Below are 24479 nucleotides of genomic sequence, written 5' to 3'. Positions count from 1 at the left end.
AGAACACCAGGAGCTCTGTTGAAGTCCGTTAAGGACGGAAAGGATTTGACCTGCTTGCCGCATTATTCTGATATGACCCAAACAAAAGCCATCAGCATGAGTCCAGTGTAGGGGGTGCACTCTGTTTCTGTCTCTTACGCTTTCCTTTTTTTAATTTTTAACATTTTTTGTTCAACATTTAATAAGGCAACTTACACAGAGATAACTGGCTGACCTTGTGTTTTTATTTATTTATTTTATGAATAAATGAAAATTACATGATAAACAGAGCTGAGGTGTTTTATATTAGATGTCTAGGTCTTATAGATCTAATTTGAAATAAATATTTCTCAACTAATCTCTCTTAAAATAAGTTATTAAACGAGAACAGCTTTGTTTTGTAATTTTTTATTATCATATTTCTTCTGTTTCAGTCATACAAACATTCTCAGTTTCTTTAAGTTTCTGTCTTTAAATTGTAAAAACTGGCAGAGGTTTTAAGTCAGGAAATTAAATCTCTTTCAGTAACAAATAATTACAGTTGAACATATTCTGGGATTTATGCCATTTTTGTGGTGTGGGTATGGGCAATGGGACTTTTTTCTAACCCGCCAAATGAGTAACGAAGAAACATGTGCCTCGCTTAAAATTACAAAGATAAAAGTAGGAGTATAAACATTAGTCATGTGTGACAAATTAGGGGAAACATGACAAACTCAGTTCTTCATTTATGCCAAAGTGCTCGACTGCGTTTAAAGTGTGGGGACCGTAGCGACCGTCTGCAGCGCACTGGGTTGACGATGTCACCACCTCCAGAAGAAGAAAATACTTTTTTGTGTTTTTCCAGTTCCTCACCACTTTAATGAGGCTTGTGCCTGCTTATAATAAGCCTGTGCATGAGGTCGTGCAGGCTAATTGCGACAAAATATCACACAAATGTCTAATATAGCGTAATGCATGTTTGTGTATGTACTGGAGTTGGATGTGCAGATATGCAAATCTTTAAAGTTCTTTTTATTTGTTTGACATGAACCAGACTAAGCATTTTAACTTCTAGTGTGTAACTGCAGTTAATGACAGATTTTAAGGACTATTTTTTTGCCAGTGCATAGATGTGAAAAATACGTGGCTTAGAGATATTGTGCACAGTGGCCATCACAAAAATACCCTGTAGGAGATTTAGGTGTCAGAATGAACCAGTTTGTCTCTCGAATTGGAACATCTCACTGGGGGAGGCAGAGAGCGGACATAATTTAGATATGGGTTACTTTCGAAGATGCTTCAACATTTAAGGGTAATAATTTTGACAGTGCCTGCTTGAAGGTGGTGTGTGAGGATGTCGTGATAGCTCTACTTTCTTGACTAGCAGGGATTCCTTTTCTGAAAGAAGCAAGCAATGGTTCATAGTGCTCTATAGTGAGAGAGGCACTTAGTGATACAATGTATACATTTCAGTAAATCAGGAAGGTTCTGTTGTCTCTCTATATGACCACAGTAGCATCAATGCAACTTTCTCAAAAAGCAATCTGTGACAAAAACGTATTTTTGTTTCAGATCAGTTTTATCTTGACAGTATGTTTGTTGTTCTTCTACTGAGGGAGAAATACTGAACATTATAAAATAACTCTGACAATCAGAATATAAACAAATGCCTTTTGTGCATCCTAAACATTTGTGGTTTAACATTTTAATGCCTGTGTGGAACTTTTGTGGAGGTAATATGGCAAGAGCTGAACTAGTGGTAGTTCACTCATTTTGATCATGGTCTCAATCATACAGGCCTAAACGCCAGAAAAATCCCCCAACTGGGGGTCAACTGAAATCAGCTGCAACTTGCAGTTGCTTTGGCACGGTCACCCAAAGTTTGCATGGAAAACTTGTCTTGTCCTCAAACATTCACTAACCACTAGCCGAGTGGTTTTGAAACTTTGGCCTTGAGAGGTCAAAAGTAATGCATCATAAGGATAAACCAGCAAATAGAAAAACACTGCAAAATCGCACAAAACACAACAGAAAACATTTAGGGGCAACAAAAGGATGAAAGAAAGGATGAAACCTTTAAACTTTTTTTGGAAATCATGCTTAATGTTTGTCCTTTCATACAGTCTATGTGTTTTACATGAGGTCACAGTAAGGTTTACCTTTGACCTGTAAAATGTCAGCTTTAGTTTGTGATGTATTTTTCAGCTGAATCATGTTTAAATTTCAAGGAATTCCGTTGTAAAAAGAAGTCCATTTTCTTATCCACTTGTCAAAATCCAGGGTCACTGGAGTCTTTCCCAGCGGACTCTGGGTAGAGGCGGGTGGTGAAGTCTTTTGTGTTTGAATTTTTCCTCACAAAACCAAAACCAAAGTCTGTGGCTGAGATGTGATTTAGTCTTGTAAACATTATACTTTACTTCATAATAATGAAAGATACATAAAGGAGGACAGTAAAGGCGTTGTAGCAAAGCAGTCGCCATCTGTAGCTCCTTTCTTAATCTTTTTAAATAACACAATGACTAAATCTTCTCAATAGCAAATAAGTCACATTACCGAAGACCTCAACTTCTGTTTTACTTGTGAAAGTAAAACTGCAACATGTTAATAATTAAGGCATTATAAATTAGTTATTAATATGCACTCACTGAGCGTCATTAAATCTACATGTATTTACACAAACCCACTAAAAATGCACACTGCATGAGAGCAATACTTTAAAATTGTGCAACAGACTTTCGAAGCGGCTGTCCTGAAACCTATTAGTTCACATTGGTTATGTACACATACAGCTATTAACCCTCTCAGTGATTCTCCTGAGTTAATTTCTAATGAAAAATAAATTGAGTTGCTCCCTACACTTTCATAACATTCCCTCCTCAAAATAAATGGGCTCCTTTATGAGAAAAGACATACTGTTGTTAATGATTTTATAAGCAGGGAGCCCACCTGACATCCTGTTTTCTATTACTGTTCTTTATTCAATTTGCAAGGCACGCTGCAGGTGACCTAACCTATAAAAGGGCACTCCAAATTAAATTATCAGAGCTTCTTGAAATTTTATAAATTCAGAATCGGCCTCACAGAGGGATCTCATACCAGAAACTAATGGCTTCACCTTTAGCTTTGCATAAATCAATTGCACCAAAGGTTAGAACACATCATGCCAGGATGTATCAATGCAGTTTTTAACATCATAACATGCAGTAATTTTGGAAGTGCGAATGGCAGGTGCGTAAGGTCGTGTGTGTGTGCCTAACTGTTTTTTTTTTTTTAATAAAAATTCCAAAAATGTGAAATTTAATGCAGATTTCCCCAGATAGTTTAGATCTAGCACAAAGAATTACCATTACCAGTAGAATTACCAGTAGGCAGCTTCTCTTGCTGATTTTTCAGCAATTACGTGTATTTGAATCCAGTTCGGAAACATAAAACAAAAAACACGCTGATGGTATATTTTGTGTAACACAGCTTTGTCACCTCAATAGGATCCCCTTTATCCTCCAACGAGCACAAGCTCTTTCCAGTGTCATTTTGTTCCAGTCGCTAACCTAACAAGAGGTTGGTGGCAGGAGAAAAAAAGGGCCAATCAGTAACACTTGTTGCACCTGAGAACATGGAAATTTTAGACTTCTCTGTTTGAGAAAATGAAAAACATTGTCTTGTAAAGAAGTCGGGAATATGGATAGAATCATTCAACTGTGTTCAATCTGAGTCAGGACAAATGCTTTTATGAAGCAGTCGAGCATGAAGGAAATTCATTTGTAAATTGCACCCGATCTTTGGAAAAATTCCTCCTTTTTCCAATTCAGGTCCAGATGCAGGATCGACACAGAACAAAGTCTTTTTCATTTATCCAACTGTACACAGATTTCAAAAATGGACTTGAGCAGTAATATATTAAAATACTCTACACACACCGAGCTGTGCATTTTAATATTCTTTGCATATGTAGAACCGCACATAATTAAATATTTCTGTATGTACAGCATATTAGAAGGTATTAAATGCTTCAAGACATTTGGCAGGTTTTTTTTTTATTTTAAAAAAATGAATGAATTGAATTGCATCAATTTGTATATTTGCACAAATATGTTTTACCTTTGAGCTATGCAGAAAGAGATGCAGTCAGAGTCCCGAGGTCTTCAAACACTTTTTAAACGAATGAAGAATAATGAATTATATTTGTGCAAAAATCAGTGGTTTATGGAGGAGCAAGTAAAAAAAAAAAGGACATATTCCTTCCAAGTAACTATGAAAATATGTTGTCCTTTAAACATTTTGCTAAACATGTTCCTTACATTGACACTAGGGGGCTCTTTAAGTTTCACAAAGAGTGTCTGTTAGCGGGCACAGAAGGACATTACAGTGTTTTCTAAATTTTGTTAGAACTCCAGGTAATAAATGAAAGACAAAGAGGGATATTTAACTATTAAGCCTCATGAACTTCCGGTTAAGAGGTTGTGTACACTGATGATGAGGGGGTTATTTTTTTTCTTGGTTAAAAGAGGTGAAAATTACTCTATTTCAGGGATCTCCACTCCCATGAGAATTACGCACCTGACTCCAGAAAGGTGCCCTGTTTCCCCTTGTTTCCCCTTGTGCAGGTATATTTAACGTCTACTGACTGCCTGGCATTAAAGGTAATACACATATTAAAAGGAGCTAAATATTCACTGTAAAGGAACATAGAATAGATCAGGGCAAGAGCAGGAAACCCAAGCATCTGGATGACCATTTAAATAAATAGTTTTTATGAGGTGACCTGCAGTCCTTGTCTTAACTAAGGGACTTTACTGACCTCAATGCACGCACCTCATACGTCTGTTGTACACACAAAACTTGAATCTGATTACAATTATGCAAAGTGGTGTCAAGTATGCCATTAAATCACACACTTCCACTTTGATGTTAGATAGACAATCTTTTCAGTTGCTTCACTGAACCTGAGTGCTCCTGTAAACAAACGAAAACGCGTGGCCTAGAAAAACCTCGTAGCTCTTAAGCTTGAGGTTCGGTGCTTTTATGCTGAGAGTTTTGCCCTATTCATTTGTAAACAGCACACGGCTTTTTTGTTTGTGGTTGGAAATTCAGGGGCTCTTTTTGAAGGCAGCATTTTAATGTCATCCATACAGCACTGCAGCAAGATTCAACCTTCAGATATTTGCACAATTAGTCTGTAAGCGTCCTTGGGAACTTGGCAAGTTATAGACAAAAGCTAAACATTAGACCTCTCTTTATTTAGGTTTAAGTGTATAGTTTAAGTCCTTTTTTCCTGGATTACCTTTCTGTAGTATTTTAATTTTTAGCAAGGCCGTGTTTAACTTTAAAATTGTTCTAAAGTTGTACAAATATATCTCTTAGCTTGATAACGTTCAAGCCTTTGACTCCGTGACACCAACAGATAGAAGAGGGAAATGCTGCCTGCTGCTCACTTTCTGTAGTCCACACGTTACAGGAAGCCAATGTCAACCTGACTCCTGTTGACCAGGCAGCTGCTTTAACCCATAGCACTGTTATTCAACTCTATCTAGGTCCAAAAGAACAATACAGTGCGTGGGTGGTAAGGGCACACGTAAACACCGTGAGCTGTGCTGGAGTTTCCGTGTGCCTTCAAATATGCAGGAGCAACAGTAATAAGGCGAAATGGCAGTACACCGAAGGTCAGAGTTTTCCTGCCTCACAAGAGAGAATCTTGTTTGTTGTTTGTTATTGGTTCAACTATGACCTCTGTAAGCTGTTTAATCTAATTTTAAACAGTGACAGCCATTTATTAGCAGCAATTTAACTTTATTTAAATACTACGCATTTACTCATGAAGCAAGTTTCAGCCTGCCGGATCATAAAATCATTTACTCTTTAGTAATAATAATTAAAAACAGCTTGGATAGATTGTGTGAGAGCTTTAATGCTGTATGTAAGGTGTATGAACACAACAGACAAAACCATGACAGAAGGTGAGGATGAACGGGAGCGAGGAGAAATGCAGAAACCATGTGCAAGCACAAAAACCATTCATACACTTTGTCCCACTTCTGAAATTTTCCTTTAAAAAGGGAAGAACATGCAGTAAAAATGTGCAGACCTCACACATTCTTCACGCCACACCTGCACATGTTTTTACAGAGCAAGCCGAGCTGAGGTGAAAAACAATGTGAGACTCCAATTCGACATTTTTTATTATTATCGTCATCAATTTTTACACATACAAGCACACCTGTAAGAATAATAAAAACCAAATATAAATGTAAACCATCCACAATTTATGAACTTCATTGTAATTATTTGCTGTATGCAGCGTCTTCATAATTATACTAATTATTACTATCATGGTAGCTAATTATTGGGGCTAAAAATAGCTTAAGCCATGCTTAATGGTCCGTTTTTTCTTGTGTGCACTGATGTAGCCTGACTATGCATTATTCATTTATCTTGCCTTTGTTCTGAATTTCACAATATATCCTCTGTAACTTTTTTTTATCCCAGAACTGAGACCACAAAATCAAAACTTCCATTTAGGCCACTTCACAGGTAGGAGAGAGTTCAACTCCTTGTATGTGTTATTTTTATTGTTATATCTAAGAAGCTGGAGTGAAAACAGTCATTTTGAATGGAAATGATGTCATAAGGAAATGTCAACATCTATTCATGGCTAAAGATGGGACTGTCAATAAGGTTTACTCTAGATTGCAAACAGGTGTGTCAGAAGTGCTCGAGTCAGTCTTTTACACTAAAGATGTAGGATGAAGCTACGAACGACGGTTTATACTGTGTGAAACTCCACTCTCCTTAGTTTTGCATTAAAAGAAATTTGAACAGTAGACTTAAGATTCAACAAACAACAGCACAACATGAAATAAAAAAATAACAATAATTAAATATTTAACTTCATTTTTTTATATAGTACTGATTCACTAATTCACAGGCAGCTCAAGGCGCTTTATATTATAAGCGAGGGACGCTACAATATTACAAATAAATCCCAGCAATCACACGATCACAGTGAGAAGGGAAAAAATCCCTTTTAATAGGAAGGAACATCCAGGAGAACCAGGCTCAGGAACGTGGTAGCCATCAACCGTGGCCGGTTGTGGGTGCGATATAAGTGTTTGGAGAACTGTTTACAGGCCAGTTACTAGTACCATTTCTCTTCATAAAACTACTTTCCTCTATTTCGAGTTGATAATACACTTTTGCACTGATGCTTTTCAAATATTGTTTCTTCTGTTTGCAGAAAAGAGGGCTGAAGGCTGGAACAGATAGATGCTTAATCGGGAAATCAAAACTAGCAAGAATACATAGAGGTCTGCTCTCATTTAAGATCAAATCAAATACTCCTTCAGTGAAATTAATATGGTCATTTAGCACTACTCAGACATGGTTGCTGCTGTGTTTGAAGGACTAACAGCTAGCTAACTATCAAACTGTTGACGTTATCCTTTTTTTTCGTCTTCTCTACGAAACTTCTTTCATGAAACCTCTCCGAGCTTGCTAGCTTCGGACTGAACAATATAAGCTTTAGTTTAAAGGTTTTTACACACCATGCAAAAAACCTCTTTTTGGACTCACCTATTCTTAATGCACTCATTCACAGATCATGTAATTTCAATGGATGAATTCGCAGTGTTTATTCTTCCAAACCAAGCTTGAATTCTTCAGATTTCTCTGATCTGAAACAGATCTGACCAATCAGACCACAGCACTTGGCAACAAGGGCACTCGTAGCCCAAAACGGGCACCAGTAGTGACTATACAGTGATGTGGAAATACTAAAATAATACTGTTTTACCTCATAGCTAGGCACTGCTCCGGGTCAATCGGCCCTCTGAAATGATTTCCCTCCCTCCTCAGATGTGTTCCCAACTCTGCCAACAAGAGCTCAAACTGCCCCACTGGCACCTGAAAAATGTATGAAAGCGGCCATGATGCAGCTTCAACTCCTGGATCAAACCATGAAACTCTCCCTGCTGCTGCCTTCTCTTGAGAATTGGATGAACCCAGACTGTTCCTTACTTTTGCTGCTTAGAAACATCACGACCAGCTCATCATACCGTTTTAATTTTTTTCACAGTCTGTTTTTTGAGGAACAATTTTCCACAAAAACACGACAAGTTCGGATCTGAAAAATTCGGAATTTCAGGTTTGCTTTTTTCACAATGTGCTTGATGTGTAACGGCCTTAAGACTCACATTTAAACTAACACGTACCATTGGCTGTTCATCATCTCCCATATTGTGCTAACCATTCCCTCCTTAAATCAGTTTTACCACCTTAAAACATTTTTTTAGATTTACAGTTCACTGACTATCAGAAGAATATGATTCAGTTAAATCCTCGTCTCAAGAAAACCATTTCCTGATGCATCCCACTCCAACACCAAACAGCACCTTGTGCATAATCGACATGCTAGTGACAAAACTGCATTGTTTACATGGAAATGACACCAGTCTGGACACACCCACTCCCACCCTGGTCTCAACAACGCTCATGCCCAATGAAAAGAAACCTCAACGTCAGCCCTGAATGTAAGCATTGCTATACAGGTTCATCAAATACATCAGCAAAATACATCCTGACTAAACAATTATGATGAATAGTCATGGTTTGTTCCATGCTGTGTATAATCCTGCTACATAAAATAAGATTTAATGAGTTTGTAAGAGAAAGTTTCTAGTCTGCACAAGGATGGATTGAAACACCTAAGCAGACTAAAATAAATACTTTTAAGGTTTCTTTTTTTCTGGTCAACCAAATAGCTTCTGAAATTGTGGCGATTGGTCCACTTAAGAGGATATTCTTGATCCTCTTATCGACCCCTGACCAAAAGCTGCCCAAAATAAATGGAAAATTTCAACCAGAAGAAAACTTACTTTAGTGCTTGATGAGCCCAAACTCAATCTGAGTGCATCAAATAATTGTGCTGCAGCTGGTAACTTGAGGCATTGGTGACAGTCGTCAAAGTAGCAACAGGTTATTTTTTATATTCTTATCATGGTCGTATTTTTCTAGGCTCTTTTTATTAAGTAGTGCCACCTATATGTGCCTTCAATGTACATTCTGGAGGGCTCTCCACACACAGCAGCTGGCATCTCTGAACCCAAACAGAGGGCGTACTTTGTCTCTCCAACACTGTGTCCTGAAATATTCAAGAGCTCCAAGTTTATGAGACAGTTGCTGCCATCTGTGCCCCAGCGTTCAGTCCTCCCATCATGGCTGAACATACGGCCAGTATCAGAACAGATATCTATGAGACGTATCAAAATAGATTCTTCACCCTTCTTCGTATTGCATATCTCAATATCCCCAATGGCACAAACAACACTCTTCATTTGCTCACACTTGCACACACACAGAAAGCCGTGCAAAATACTGCAACCGTAGAGTCAAAATTTCCATATCCATGAGAGAGGAAAGGAAAGGAGGAAACATTTACACAAGACTGCCTTGACACATTTGAAGAGCTCTTTTCTCTTAGGTGTCTTTTTTACAATGTCATTGTGGAGCAACCAAGCTCCTGTGGGCTTACTGAGTTTCTTACTAAATGAGAGATTTCCTGAGACAAAAAAGCGGAGGAGGAAGGGTGCAATCAGTCCAGGTTTGTTCGAGGCAACATCACTTCCTTCCTTACCGTTAGGAGAGTGTCAGAGTGAGACATTCAGATGTGGTTTTCACCAAGCCCTTTCCCAGGACAGTAATGCAGAGCGATTCTAATGGTGTCATTCAAAGCAGCTGCTAAACGCCTTGCCTAAGCAATTCAAACCGCCTCCACAGACTCCAATACAGTCAACAAAGAACTTATCTTCCAAGTGAAACTATTCATCACTGAATGAGTTTGTGTGCTGAGAAAGTAGAGGGTATTTTGAAAAGACCTCAGACACCTGAATGGCCACTTCTCTTTTTGGAACCATTGTCACTGCATCACATTTTAATTCACCTGTTCTGGAGCAGCACTGCTAGTTCAATTCCACCTTAAAACAGCAATTCTGAGGACTGATGTTCATGGGTGAGGTGAAAAGGCGCCACTGAAAATATCTGCATTTGAAATGAGCAACTCCAAGTGAAGACATTTTGTGTAGGTCAGTGGCCCCACACACACCAAATAACCTTCAGCCCCGCTCATTTCCAGCACGCAAGAAAGGGCTCATTGGTCCATGACAGATGTCAAAGAACCAGCGATACAATGTGTTGCTTAATCACTTATCTCCAAAGACAAACTCGAAATGTAGCTTCATTCAATGACCTGTTTATGTAACCATTTTACACAATATGACAATTAGTCTGGCAGTGCTCATAGAAATCCAACGTGTATAAAAAAGTGAACAATAGCAAACTGGAGCGTATTTCAACAACTTTATAAATGGAAAATGGTATCTGCGCTGTTTTAGAGGAAACATGGAAAATCGGGCCTTTTAAATGAAAGTCCAAAAAGAAAGACTGTTAATAGAAATTGCAATGGGGCCACTGATAAGAACCAGTCAACACTGGCCAATCAACATTTCCTTTCACTGTGTTTTCTCAAGAGCAGGAACCCCGATGCATTAAACACACCACCAAAGAGTCTGCATCTCAAGCTTAGTAACGTGTGTCTTGGAAAGGGTAGCATGCGTAAGATGATACGTGGAAGACACCGCTCTGGAATGTCAGTGTGTGAATTTGTGTACTAGCGCCTGCGGAAGGGAGGGGGTCGTCCTTCAGTGAATTTAGCTGGTGTTGTTTAGGCCTGTGTTTACATAACCTACTGTATGTGGTCAAGTGAGAACAATGGCACGGAGGCCTCCAAAATGGCAACCTAAGACAAAGTGTCAGCAACGCTACGAAAAAGCGACTCAATGCAACTAAAAGTCCTTTTATATTTAGTGTAAAATGGAGGCAAAAGAGAAACGTGTCTGTGTGGCTGATGACTCGACCAAGCTGTGTGTTTTTCAAAGCAGATTAAAGAGCAGGACAGGAAGGGCCAGGTTTAAGGAAACAGGAAAACTGATGCAAGGAAATGAACGACGTCACCAGACAGCCCGCTGCAGTCTACGATCAAGTAAAATCCAGACACAGCGCAAGTATGGATTCTTTGCTCAAGTCACCAATGAAACTTGTACTTTTGGCAGGTACGTGAGCTAATTTATACTCAACGGGTACCAGATGTCTTACTGGGAGACTGTTTTAAATGTATGTCCCTCAGAGGGGTCCGCATTATCAAGTATTATTAGTTTGGAAAGGTGGTTTTGTTTAACATAAAATTTCTGTTGAACTCTATTTCTTTTGGGGGGGTTTAACCGGTTTTCGACAGGTACGTGTTGCTTTTCTGTATAAGTTGAAGTTTGATGGATTACATGACTGACTCTGCAACTTTTAGGGATTTGGAGGTTAACATGTTTTGTTTTGTTTTGTTGTTTATGTAATCACACGTCTTCAGAAAGGAGCAGCGGTTTGGAATAATAATGTTGTGGTGTAATTAAAACATACACAGTGTGTCTCTTGTGTCTACGCAGCGTGGCTCTCGAGTCTGATGGGCCCATGCATCCCCTCTGACATTTGTGTTTCTTGTCACACACTTGCAACATGTAAGACCTTGAATGGATCAAACAAGGCCTGCTACTGTAATCACGGATACACCGGAGACGGAACGACATTTTGCAATGGTGACTACACACACGCATACACAAATCAACCTTTATATTAAAGAGCACACGCAGCGAGACTTGTGCGTAGCTGCTGTGGAAGCCTCGACTATTTTAGGAAGCCTTTGTTGCTGTGACTGCGCGTCGTAAATGAAAGTATTAGGCCTACGTTTCGAAACAAGCGGGCTAATTGAACATTTTAGAGCGTTACACTTGACGGAGCAGAGCATAGATGTGAGGCGTTAAAAATATAACTCTTGGTGGGTTAAAGCTTCTTATGATGGCTCTCGATGGCAAAAACGTTTTTGTCAAAACTTAATGAGGAACAAGGCACTGCTATGGTCATATTATCAGTATAAATCACTGTGATTTGTGCAGCTTTTCTCTTCTGGAACCATTTATCTCTGATTATCTCAAAATAGTCCACAGACATGAAGCAAATTAGCAACCTAAGGATGCTCGTGTGCAAGCAAACAAGATTTATTATTGTAATTCAGCTTAACTCTGGCCAGTTTAAAAACGCAGGCAAAAGGACTGGCTGAAAAAAACTTAAGGTCTGTGTAAGTCATTTGAAGTTAAAGTTTTCTCGTGTTTCCTGTTTGTGTATGATGGACTTGCTGTGCTGGCTTAAAACAGCTAAAGTTAGGGGTTTTTAGAGTTTGCTTGCCTAAAAAGTTGCCACAGAGTTATTCACAAAGGGAACAGTGTGAAGTGGAACATATGTCCAGATACAGCTTTATTAGAAGATTTTTAATGGCCTGCATCGCCTACAGTCGGCATTGTTAGTCCTGTTATGTTTCTGGGCTGTTTAGAATTCCTGGAACCCCTTTGGTTTCCTGGCCAAATCTGATCACAATCACAGCTTACATAGTCCAAGGGCCAAAAGTAAATGAAAATGTAAGTAGCACCAATTTTTTTTTGTTAAGGTCACACTGGCAGAGACGTAAAATGAGGACGATATTAACTAGCAAGAGCATTTCAGACCGTGTCAGCTCATGCTTTATTAAATCTGCATTTTTACCAGAACTGTTTGGAAAATTCACATGAAAAAAACAACAACTGTAGATTTCACACAAACAGGAAGAAAAAGGTCATCTTTAATTTTTAAGCAAGTAAGTGATGATAGGAGGGTTAAATGGATCCATAAAAACAGGACATTAAAGTGAATCATGAAGTATGTGGGTGAAAAGTCCCTGTGAGGATGACAGATAAAGAATCACATGTGCTATGGGAGTATTTCCTCTCTGACTATGGTCACCTTTCTCGCTGAAGCAGAGGATTTCCCTTACCGGACAGATTGTGTGCCAAAGGTACAGAGGAGAGGAAGAGCAGAGTGTCCGTCAAACCTCGACAAGTGAAAACAACAGTGGAAAGTCTTAGCAGGTCCTTGTCAACAAGGGGCGGAAAGTGTGTTTGGAAACCAAAAAAAGCTGGAACAGCATTTTCTATAATGAAGCAGCATCTTCAGCAAGCTAATCTAGTGCTCGGTTAGCCTGGAAAGCAAAATATTTTAGGTAATTTGACTTCCATGAAATCAAACACAGGCAAACAACTGCAAATCAATCACAAATGTGAACAATTTAAACTGCATGCAAGTTACACCAAGCCAAGGCTTTAATCAAAAGAAGACTAACATCTCAGCTGAGCTTCATCAGCTTCACACCACAGCCTTCAGGATCAAATTTGGGCATTCCTAAAACAGCAATCATGGATCAAACTTCAGAGTGTACTTGTGTTAACATGCGCTCAAAGTAACACAACAACAGATACAAAAAAGGATCTGGGAAGATGCTGATTATATGAGTTTGATGGTTTAATATATAAATTGATATGAAAAAATAGGTTGCTCTTTTTCCCTCCAGTACAATTTCACCAAATTTAGGGGCAAATACACAAGTTCAAGTTGGTTCTTGAAATTTCCAAAAATGCTGTCTTTGTAGTAATTTTTGTATTATTTTTGTGACATCTTGAGTCAAAAACTGAGAGAAAATATTGCATAGCGTATGGCTAATCATGGAGGATTAAACTGAGATTTCATTTTCAAAAAGTAACTGAGTCTGAATATTTCAGATATTTTTAAATTAATGCTGCACATTCAAAGAAGAACTGATTTATTGTTGAAGAGACGGCGCTGGGATTTTAATTTCTCATTAGAGTAAAATACATTTCAGCCTCAACACAAACCTGGACTTATGGGAAATGGAGGAAATAAAACTGCTGAGACAAGATGGAAATATGATATTGTAACAGTTTAAGAATAAAAAGTAGCCTTTTCCAAAATGCTGTAACTTTTATTTTGTAAAAAAAAAACATGAATTTTAATGCAAAGCAAAAATGCAGACTACATCAAACTCCTTTCATCTTTGTTCTGGGTCATCTGTTAACCAACTGGTTTACCCACTCCGTGAGCAAATCAGTAACAGAGTAACAAGCTGAATCTATTTTGCTTATTCAGAAAGGATGAAAGATTTTGAGCTCATTTTAGCTTTTGTATTTCCATTTCCTCACCACAGATGATGACGAGTGCCAGAACGTGACTAATATCTGTGGGGACAGGGGCCAGTGTACCAACACAGTGGGCAGCTACTATTGCAAATGTGTCTCTGGATACAATTCGACAGGACGGGACGAGTTCCTGCCCAACGATGGCACTGACTGCATCGGTAATGTCTGGTTGACCTGTTCAGGATTTAAACCAAACTTTGTTTTGATCAGTAACATAATGAGTTATAAAGTTTAATGAGGTCGTGAGAATGAATTATCAATGTGTAACATGTGTGCAAGAACTGCAGGTCACATATTTGTATTTAAAAAAATCAACCTATTCTTATTTTGAGGTAGGAATGCTGCCTAGACAAACATCTGTAAGTGCATTAACTTTGTCAGCGAGCATCTAAGTTAAGGGAACATCAAACTGCTTTGCTTTAAATGAAGCTGAACTCTTCATTTGCATCTTTCAGATATTGATGAGTGCGAGTCAGAACAGGTCTGTGGACCAAACTCAGACTGCCATAATACAAATGGATCTTTCTATTGCACCTGTCAGCGTGATTACATCCCGACTTCAGGCCCTAAGCACTTTCATCCAGCGAGCAAAGTTAGATGTAAAGGTCGGTATGAGGATGGTAGAGCACACACACATACAGACTGATCCTTACATTCAAGGACATACATCTTTTTTCATCTTTCTTTTTTTTAAACTTTCTCTCTCACACACACACGCACAACCCAGACACAGCCATTATTGTGTGTGTGTGTGTGTGTGTGTGCACTGTTCACTCGATGCAATACATCGAGTGAACAGTGCAATCCTGAATTGTTTGATGTTTTAAGTAAAGTTGATGATAAAGAGAGCTGTGTGATGCTGTGCTGTTTCTTTCTAAATGAAAGGCAGACTGGCGAAGTCATGGTAGTGAATTAAAGATGCACTTTTGTAAACTGTTTGTTTTCCAGAGCATCCCCAGAAATACTGCCACGACAACACCGGCTGCATGACGCAGGTTGTCAACAGAACATTGGAATCTGTGAGTACGCCTTTCTCACAATTTTAACCAAACAGGGTAAAAAAGAAAGGATAAGATGATGCTGCCCTCTGTTGGCGAGAAGGAAGACAAACAGAGGGTGGAATAGGAAAACGGCTGAAAGGACTCGAGATTGTATGATAACAAGGATATGCAACACCAGCCGCTATGATCCAAACGCAACCTGCAGTTTCAATCAGCAGTTGCGGTTTGGACCTGCAGTCCTGCCACCTACAGGAGAGTAAAGTTATAGCAGGACCAGTTAATGCATGTCATGTAGCACATTTTGTGTTCCTTGTTACAGGAGAATGGGAGAGATTCAATTAGTGTGTGGTTAGGTGATGATTTATGTAAAACTGGCTCACTAGTGTGATAATTAAGCTGAGTGTAATCCGTCGTTCATGAACTGATGTTTATAAAGACGAGCAAAAAAAAAAAAGAAAAATTCTGAAGGTCATATTTGGGGATTTACTGCATGCAGCTGTGATTAGTTTGAAGTTAAGAGGAGGACGTGAAAAAAATGCTTGACACAATTGCCCCCTTTTGTAGAGAGTCTTCACATAGTGACGTGATTATATATGTGCACACGTGTGAATAGGATGAATAGGATACGTCACGTTTTCATGTAAATTTTGGTTGTTTCACAGCTGCGATCCAAAAAAACATAACAAGGACATCTATCAATCTAAACATTTCTCCGCCACCAGATGAGCAACCTCACGGAGCCCCAAAGTCTACTGAAAGAAATTGCCAAGCAGACGTCTGGTGAACTTACTTCAGTGGAAGTGATTGCATATGTTGAGGCCTTGAGTAGATCCGCATCAACACTGGGTGCCGCGGAGAAGGATTACGCTGTCAAACCATCTGCCATCAACTCAACTCTTTCAGTAATCTTTGTTTACCATTCTTGTTTCTCAGTCAACAGTTGGAAGTCTGCCTGAAGTGCAGCTATGCTTTGAACTGGTTTAAGAAAAAGTGGCACTGGTTGCAGCCCATTGCCTTCTTAACAGTTACGCCTTGAAGATGCTATTATTTTCTGCTAATGTGTCATTTTTATTATTAGCACTTATTATTTTCTTGTTGTCCCAAAGCTGACAGCAAAATTACCCATTAACCAATCATTTTTTTAACACAGTGTAGCTGCTGCTTGTATTTAATGAAAGGCCAAAAACAGCCAAACTGATGTAAACACCCCATTCTAATCATACATAATTGGAAGCATATTGCAGTGCAGACATAACATACATTACATGCTATATTATTGTGCACATGTTATACTCGAAGCAAATCTTTTCAAACAGAAATTAGTAAATGCAGTAAACAACCTGGTGGAGAAGGATGAACTGGTGGCTTGGACCAGAATGAAAGAAGAACGTCGTGAGCATACCATCACCAAGCTGCTGCATGTTGTTGAAGAAAGCGCTCTGTCTTTGGCCAGCAATTACAAAACTCCAACAGAGCTTGAAATCAAAGCTACAGAAATGGGTGAGGCTTTCAGTTAATTGTCACTGTGATGCACTTAATTCCTTTATTTGCTTTGAAACCAGACAGCGCGCCTTACGTTTGCTTAGAAGTTTCACTGTTTAAAAAAATCATCTGTAAACATAAATAAATGCCATGAATTAATTTACCTTGAAATGAGCTGTTCAAAAATACAGAAAAGAATACTAAAGGTATCAAAATACACAAAAGGCAATTATGAAAAAGATAGTATGAATTTTAATACAGCATATATATTAATTAGATATGGTAGTATAATAGTAGGTGTTACCCGTTATTATTATTTGAATTTTCAGAGGTCATTCAATTATTTTAATACTATTTATTTATAATGTTTAACCTCATGGCTTCATTTCAGTGTTTTATTTTAGAGAAGGTGAAACAACACTTTACCCTCATGCAGTGTTGAATATTTTTTGAGGGGCTCTTTTTTTATTTATTTATTTAATATCTGTCCTCCTTTTGTGTGCTCGTTGTTGCTTTGGATCTGTCTCCTTTTTTCTGTTTCAGCAGAGAGATATTCTTCCAAGTCATAACCTCTTTTTAGAGCCAAATAACATTTTAATCCACTTTAGCTTTTAGTTTCTTCTTTTCTGTGTCCCAAATAGCTTTCCTTACAGTGTGTTATGATTTGGTTTATTTTGATTGGTGTTTGAACAGCAGTGATAGTTACAGTGTGCCTGAGTCTTATCACTAACGGGGACCGTTTTCTGGGCTCAGCTCTGGAGTTTGGCGAGGCTTTGAAATGGAGAGGGTTATCCCTGACCTCTTTTTTATATCCTCAACCACAGAAGTGAAACTCTTCACCTTCGAGGCTCATCACACAAAAGCCAAACTGTCTGCTTCCATGGGAGGAGATCATATAAATCTAACAGCAAAAGTGAGACCAGAAGAAGACCGAAATGGTAAAGTAGCTTAAAGCCTAACAGGAAAATCAGATGCAATCTGTGCCAAAAAGAAAAGTTTGTATTAATATTTTTTTTTTCTTCAGGAAGCGTGTCAGTGGTGTTTGTGCGATATGACAGCATCAGTGACATCCTGAAGCCGAGCAGCGACCCAGGTGTCACTGACTACTCGCGGTATGCAGGGACGGGGGAAATCACTGTCAACTCCCAAGTCATTGCAGCAGCCGTCAAACCTGCTGACGTTTACCAACTTGACCATGTCACCTTCACTCTGAGACACAGTGAGGTACAGACTGCACAGAGTGCTGAGGCAGGCGACATTGTTTGTTTTTTCACTTCTGCATTTGTAGAATGTAATGTCAAAACATATACCGTTTCAGAAAGTCGCTGCTAGTGTACACAAGACTGCAGCTTTTCTTAAGGGTTGCGATTACTAGAGATTTTCATTCATTTTTATTCTCTATATGAATTCAGTCTAATCCTTTTGCTCAATTTGATCAGGGTAAATTAAGAGCAGCGATTCAAAATAGTTTATATTACTCAAGGTTTTTCATTTAGAAGTGTTGTGTGATAAGCAAGCTAAATACGGCGTTAAAAACAAACATTGCTGCTCACTTTTGTGCCACTTAAAACTTACAGCTAAACTTTCTATGCTGCAAACGAGTCATTTATCAACATTAGCTAATAGGATCTTGTTCAGTTCTCTCGTCAGTATCTCATCATATATATCCTTGTCAGACTGAGGCGTTGTGCTTTTGTTGTGAGAAATAGCTTCCTCAGTCCCAGATTGGGTCTGGCAGTAACCTGATAACTGCCAGAGTTTCCATTAAAGTCAAATTTGAACAAACTCACATGGGAGGAACAGTTAGCGCTTTGTGTAAAGTTTTTATGAAATTTTAAGATTTCGCTCCGTGTATTTCGGCAATGACCTTTCATTTAAAGGGAATAGCTGAGGAAACGTGACGAGATTATGGAAAAATGTGGGTAATGAGATAAACAGCCCTAAAAATTAATGTACTGGTGTTTTCTTTTAGGATAATTAAAATGTATGAAAAAGTAAAATCATTATTTTTGTTGGTCCCTTGAGTATTAAGGCTAACAAAGGATGAGTTGATTTATTTTTGAGCCGTGAAAATTCTCTGTGAACTGCCTTCTTTGAAGAGCAACAATCAATAATTTGGGCCCCTTTTTTGTGCAGGCACTTTTTACTACTGAAGCAGATTTTTTTCCTGTGATGCACGGGGTGCTTTTTTCTTGCCTGCACCTTTTAAGTTTTTAAGCAAGGACTCTGAGAGTATGAAATACAAAATTTAAAACATTGATATACAAACATATTGTGCTGGTATTTTCTTTTAGGATCATTAAAACATATAAAAAAGTAAAGTCATTATATCATTATATCAATATATTATATCATTATAAAATATATATATTTGATACATAATCACTTAGAATAGTCCCAGTGAGCCCAGCAAAAAAGCTCATGTGCCAGTGATTAATGATCTTCCCATTCCATTTATTTTATGTGCACTTGCATGTCAATGGCAATATTAACGTGAAAACATGGGAAAAGCAAAGCTTATAAATAGTATTAGAATCAATAATAGAACAATAGACTTTCGATGGGCTGTGATGATTTCTCATAGTTGTTTTGATGAGACCAGTTCTGGGATCAGTTTAAGCCCCTATTGATTTGTTATCCCAAAGCAGCGAGCTGCAAAAACTAATAATAACTCCACAGTTAACAGTTTTTGTTCCTCTCCATCCCCTGAAGCCCATAGACACTAAAGCTGATGTGACGAAGTGCGCCTTCTGGGAGTACGAGGCGGATAGCCTGCAGGGCCGGTGGGCCACTCACGGCTGCAAGACAGTCCACGTCAACAGCAATGCGACCACTTGCTCCTGCAATCACCTCACACACTTTGCTATCCTCATGTCCTCTGGGCGAGCCAACGTGAGTGAGCACACACTAAATTACAACAGTGAAATATGGAGCAAGATCAAGGAGTTTTTTAACTGCTTTTTATCACCAGTGTTTCCACGGTTACTGAGGGGGAAATTTCTGTTCATGCAAAATAAACACCACGTTGTCTTGTTTTTAAGTCATATATTATTTTCTTGGTGCACAATTAGTCTCCTGTTAACTTATGGTCTTTCTGAAAAATTACAAATATGTGGATTTATCTGTGAAGATGATGGATGTTCCTACTGAATATATTGAAAGTGCTGCTTTTTTGACAGTAGAAAGAGAAAAAATCAACTAAAGCCAAATGCAGAGGAAGTCTGTACAAAGTCCTAGAGGCAAGGTGACTCCGTGCACATGTTTGGCATCTCCAGCAGATATCCACCCACTACTTTAAAGAAACCTTCTCTCACTTTATTGTTGGTTTTAATTCCAATTTAAATTGTTTGGTGAATTTCACAGCAACAAAGAGGAAATTATTATTATTAACTTTTTTTTAAACTGACAACAAACCACTTGCCTGTTATATTTGGACCAGTATCGCCCCAGAACGTCTCCAAGCACAACATGCTGCTGTAACCCCAGCCTGTGCCTATGTTATGCCAAATGATTCCAAGCAGAAAAGACAACAACTCCAGCGCACCATGAAACTGTGAATGAAACGCCTCCCTTTCCATTCGCTTCTCAGCTGGTGGCCCACTATACCATCCTGACCCGGATCACCCAGCTGGGAATGATCATCTCGCTCATCTGTTTGTTCATGTGCATCTTCACCTTCTGGTTCTTCAGTGAAATTCAGAGCACCAGAACCACCATCCACAAGAACCTGTGCTGTAGCCTCTTCATGGCCGAATTCATCTTCCTGGTGGGAATCAACATGTACACGCATAAGGTGAGGATGCGCTTGACTTAGTCAAACGCGAAATATCGTCCGTTTGCCTAATCTGTGACATTCAGCTTTAAATCTGGTGTAAATCTGTTCTCATTTGACTTGCAGATAATTTACTATAAGGCAAATAGAAAATAACAGTACATCTCAACATACACACTGAATAAAGATCACAAAATACACTTAGATTATATGAAAACTGAAACACTTTTATTTAAAATAAAATTTTAAATCTCTCTCTGTCTTTTTTCCTCTCGTCTGTTTCTTGGCAGCTTTTCTGCTCTGTGATTGCAGGGCTGCTGCACTACTTCTTCCTTGCGGCCTTTGCCTGGATGTGCATCGAGGGCATCCATCTGTACTTAATAGTGGTTGGCGTCATCTACAACAAAGGCTTTCTGCACCGTAACTTTTATATTTTCGGCTATGGAAGCCCAGCGGTAGTGGTGGCCATTTCTGCAACACTAGGCTCCAAGTATTATGGCACAGATAAAGTGTAAGCTGACAATATTTGCAGCTTTTTTATATATATGTATGTGCGGATAGACAAAGGGTCGTAAAATGACTTCTTCATTTTTCAAACTCATTCAGGAAGCAAGATAAACAAGTTACATTAATTATAAGTACAAGGGGACATAGATTAAATTTGGCCTGGAGGGACATGAAGGAAGTTGAAGATGGTTGTGCCGTGGGGCAGAAAATAAATTCTGAAATGTTTTGGTACCACAGAGAGCTTGATAAAAATCCCTTAAAATAGTAGTCCTGTTGTTTATTAGTGTAAAATGCTATTACAAAAGACAAGAGATAAGTTATGCAAAAGAAGTGTTGATAGATTTTTTGTAGGGGGAGGGTGTTATCCTAAGATAAGAAAGCTTATGTACAGTATTATTATAATTAACATAAGGCAATATCAGACTAAGGTGGAAATCATAATTTGCTAAAATATGAATCAAAAGTATTAAAATGTTTAATAAATATTATTCCATCATAGGTGTTGGCTCAGCACAGAAAACCACTTCATATGGAGCTTCATTGGACCTGCATGCTTGATCATCCTGGTAAAATCAGACATCATGACTCATGAATGTGTTCAAATAAGCAAGTAAAGTAATTTTTTTAATAATAGATATTAATTTGATTGTTGTTTTTCCACTAAAGGTTAATCTCTTGGCTTTTGGAGTAATCATCTACAAGGTATACCGGCATACTGCTGTGAAAAAGCCTGAAATCAGCCACTATGAAAACATCAGGTAGGATTATCTTTACTCCCGTTGAGTAAGTTGGAAAAAAAAGGAAAGAAAAAAAAAAGAAAGTCAAGTTGTAGGTTCCTTATCTGGTGGATTATTAGGGTATCATGTGGTGCCTTTGCAGAATTAAATTACAGCTGTGTTCTTTGTTGATTGAGAAAGGAGCTTAGCCATGTGCCGGGTGTTTAAATCGGTGCTATCTCCCTCTCAGGTCCTGTGCCCGTGGTGCCTTGGCTCTGCTGTTTGTGCTCGGTGCCACCTGGACGTTTGGAGTCTTGCACATTCTCAATGAGACAACCCTCACTGCCTATTTGTTCACCATCACCAACGCCTTCCAAGGGATGTTCATTTTCATCTTCCTCTGTGTGCTGTCCAGAAAGGTAACATCAGCTTTTTGGGGGGGGTTTGTTGCTTTTTCCTTTTCTGAAGCAAATAGAATGAATAGACCCCAACAGAACACCTTTAATATAGTCAACTGAGAATATTAAGGTTAAGATATTAAGGCTATATGTAAAGAGAAACCCATGTGTGAGCAAATGTGCATTTTGGGTTAGGATTTAAGCATCTGAACATGATCAGTTTGTTTGGGTTTGCCATGTTTTCTCTCTCCCTAGGTGGTCAAATTGAGGCATAAATCTTTCCCTATCAAATATTTAATGAACTGACTGAAACTTTTTCTGTTACTGTTTTGACTGGTCACAAACTAGTATACTTGTCAAATATATAAATTAGAGTTAAAAGTACAAAATATCCAAGTGAAGGTTTAGAAATGTAGGAAAACCCTGTAAATATGTGCACAACACTGGCACAGCTCACCACTGTATGGATTAAACATACATTGTATTATATCTAAAGCATATTTCTCTGTGTGTGTCTTTTCAGATTCAAGACGAATACTACAGGCTTTTCAAAAATGTCCCCTGTTGTTTTGAATGCCTAAGATGAATTAATGCAGCCAAAGCCAGACCATCTGCACTTGTATAATAATAGTCTATAGTACAGCTTTTTAATATCCTGTGACTCATGCTTTCACTTCTGGGAAAAATGGTGTGGGAGGATTTTAGTACAGATGTCTAATAAATTAGAACATGTAGCAGTGGTAGTTTCAAAATGTCTTGTTTGCTTTTTAACAGACTGGAATCATAATTATGCATCACACTTTTTGTCTGATTGTTTGTTTTGTTCCATAAAGTACATAAAAAGCCAAACAATTGCATTACCTTTTACACAAATGCAATTCTTCTGAGAGTAACAATAGAATAAAAATAGTTTGCATATGTTCAGTTTAATTGAGTACCTTTACCTTTAGTGCCTTTATAAGCATTACACTCCAAATAATCAATGCCGTGTCGGTCTTTGTTCTCGTCTTTTGTTTGAAATTGATTGTAAATTATTAAAATAAATGTGTCAAAGCAAAACTTTTCTGTTACCCATTTCTTTTAAACCAAAATGCAAAATAATCATTGGGCTTGGTTAATACATTCATCAGCCTCCGTTTCTAAATAAACACAGTGGTAAGTGGACAGAAGTCCAACATGAATGGCTGTGTGTCCTTTGCATGCGCCACAGTAACATTTGGATAGGCCAATGGCCCCATCTGGTGGAGATTATCAGGCACACTCGTTCTTCCATAAACTCAAAGTATTTTTGCATTATTTATCTGCATGTTAAGAAGAAAAAAAGGTTGTAATAAATTAATATGTGTTATCTCCTCAGCACACAGCATTCCTTAACTATCTGTCTCCTAGGCTGTGGGATCTTTTAATGAGGTTAAGAAACGTCAGCCTGGGGTCTAGCAATTAAACACATTTACCAAAAATTTCAGTCTTCACGCTAGTACATTTGCATATATCATGACTCAACTAATAAACTGAACCTCAAACTTTTGAGTGAAGATACGAAAGCCTCTATTTTATAGAGCCAGGGAACGCTCTCATGCTGCTCGTTCATTTCAGAAGTGGGGAAGGAACACTGTATATTGCATTAATTATTAATGTATAGGACGCATTTATTGATTGGAGGGCGCTAGCAAGCTATATCCTACAATACCTATATTACTGAACTAACAAGAAAGCAGTGTGTATCTACTACAGCCGCCCAACAGTCCTCAGACTATCCTAGAAACTGTATGTCATTATTAAAAAGAGCATGTGGTAATCTCTGGGGCTGAAAAATAAAGCACAGGTGAAAGTGAAACAAAAACCCAGCAGTCCCTTAATTAAAGTATAGTAGGACGAGTTTTTTCATCTTTATTTATTTATTTAATTAAATAATAAATAACCATCTAAATGGTTAAGGTGCTCTCACTGGTGACATAGTAGGCACTGCCCTGGGAAACATGCAAGTACACATCAGGTTTGTGTTTCTTCATTTCATTTATCAATTTGTTTCACACATGGTTCAACAGAATTTCGTTTCCGACACGCAAACCGTCATTCCCATTAATACAGCACTGACCCATGAGTGAAAAGGAGCAGGAAGAAGAGTAAATTCTGTATTCTGAATACCAAATAATCTTACAAGTGGGCACCTACAACCCAAAGAGCACTCTAACATTTATCTACACTTAACAATGCAAAACACAACAACAAACAACAAAACAGTCAACAATCAACAGTTTACAAAACCACAAGATGGCAAAGAAGAATTGTTCCTTCGACAATTAGCCCAAATTACTTTCGTGTTCTTCATATTGATTTATTGTTTTAAGCATAAAACACATTTTAAAACGGTGCATATTTGTACAACTCTAGAGATTATCATGGAGAGAGTTCCATATTCTTATGCCCATAACTGTTGGACACATTTGTCAAACCGATGCTTACAATAATAATAATCCTTCTACTGTCCCCACTTCCTGAACACAATTCAAATAAACTTTGTA

General features: G+C 38.3%; 1 protein-coding gene across 2 annotated transcripts; it reads left to right on the top strand.

Moving 5' to 3' along the window:
- The first annotated feature begins 10642 nt into the window (after positions 1 to 10642).
- On the top strand, positions 10643 to 23013 carry adgrl4 (adhesion G protein-coupled receptor L4). Of its 2 annotated transcripts, none has more exons than XM_013264174.3 (16): positions 10643 to 11060; positions 11445 to 11594; positions 14087 to 14236; positions 14534 to 14683; positions 15027 to 15097; positions 15802 to 15981; positions 16396 to 16579; positions 17386 to 17499; positions 17586 to 17809; positions 19274 to 19453; positions 20151 to 20354; positions 20624 to 20844; positions 21340 to 21406; positions 21507 to 21598; positions 21807 to 21975; positions 22478 to 23013. In XM_013264174.3, the coding sequence occupies exons 1-16, from the start codon at positions 10949 to 10951 to the stop codon at positions 22538 to 22540; spliced, it is 2331 nt and encodes a 776-aa protein (XP_013119628.1). In that variant the 5' UTR covers positions 10643 to 10948; the 3' UTR covers positions 22541 to 23013. The 2 variants fall into 2 exon arrangements, with proteins under 2 accessions (XP_013119628.1, XP_003455406.2); XM_003455358.5 differs by having other exon boundaries at positions 10654 to 11060; positions 17586 to 17785.
- The last annotated feature ends 1466 nt before the right edge of the window (positions 23014 to 24479 follow it).

Source organism: Oreochromis niloticus, linkage group LG15, assembly GCF_001858045.2.
Source record: "Oreochromis niloticus isolate F11D_XX linkage group LG15, O_niloticus_UMD_NMBU, whole genome shotgun sequence".
Lineage (NCBI taxonomy): Eukaryota > Metazoa > Chordata > Actinopteri > Cichliformes > Cichlidae > Oreochromis > Oreochromis niloticus.
The sequence above is the reverse complement of the archived record's forward strand: the minus strand, read 5'-3'. Positions and strand labels throughout refer to the sequence as shown.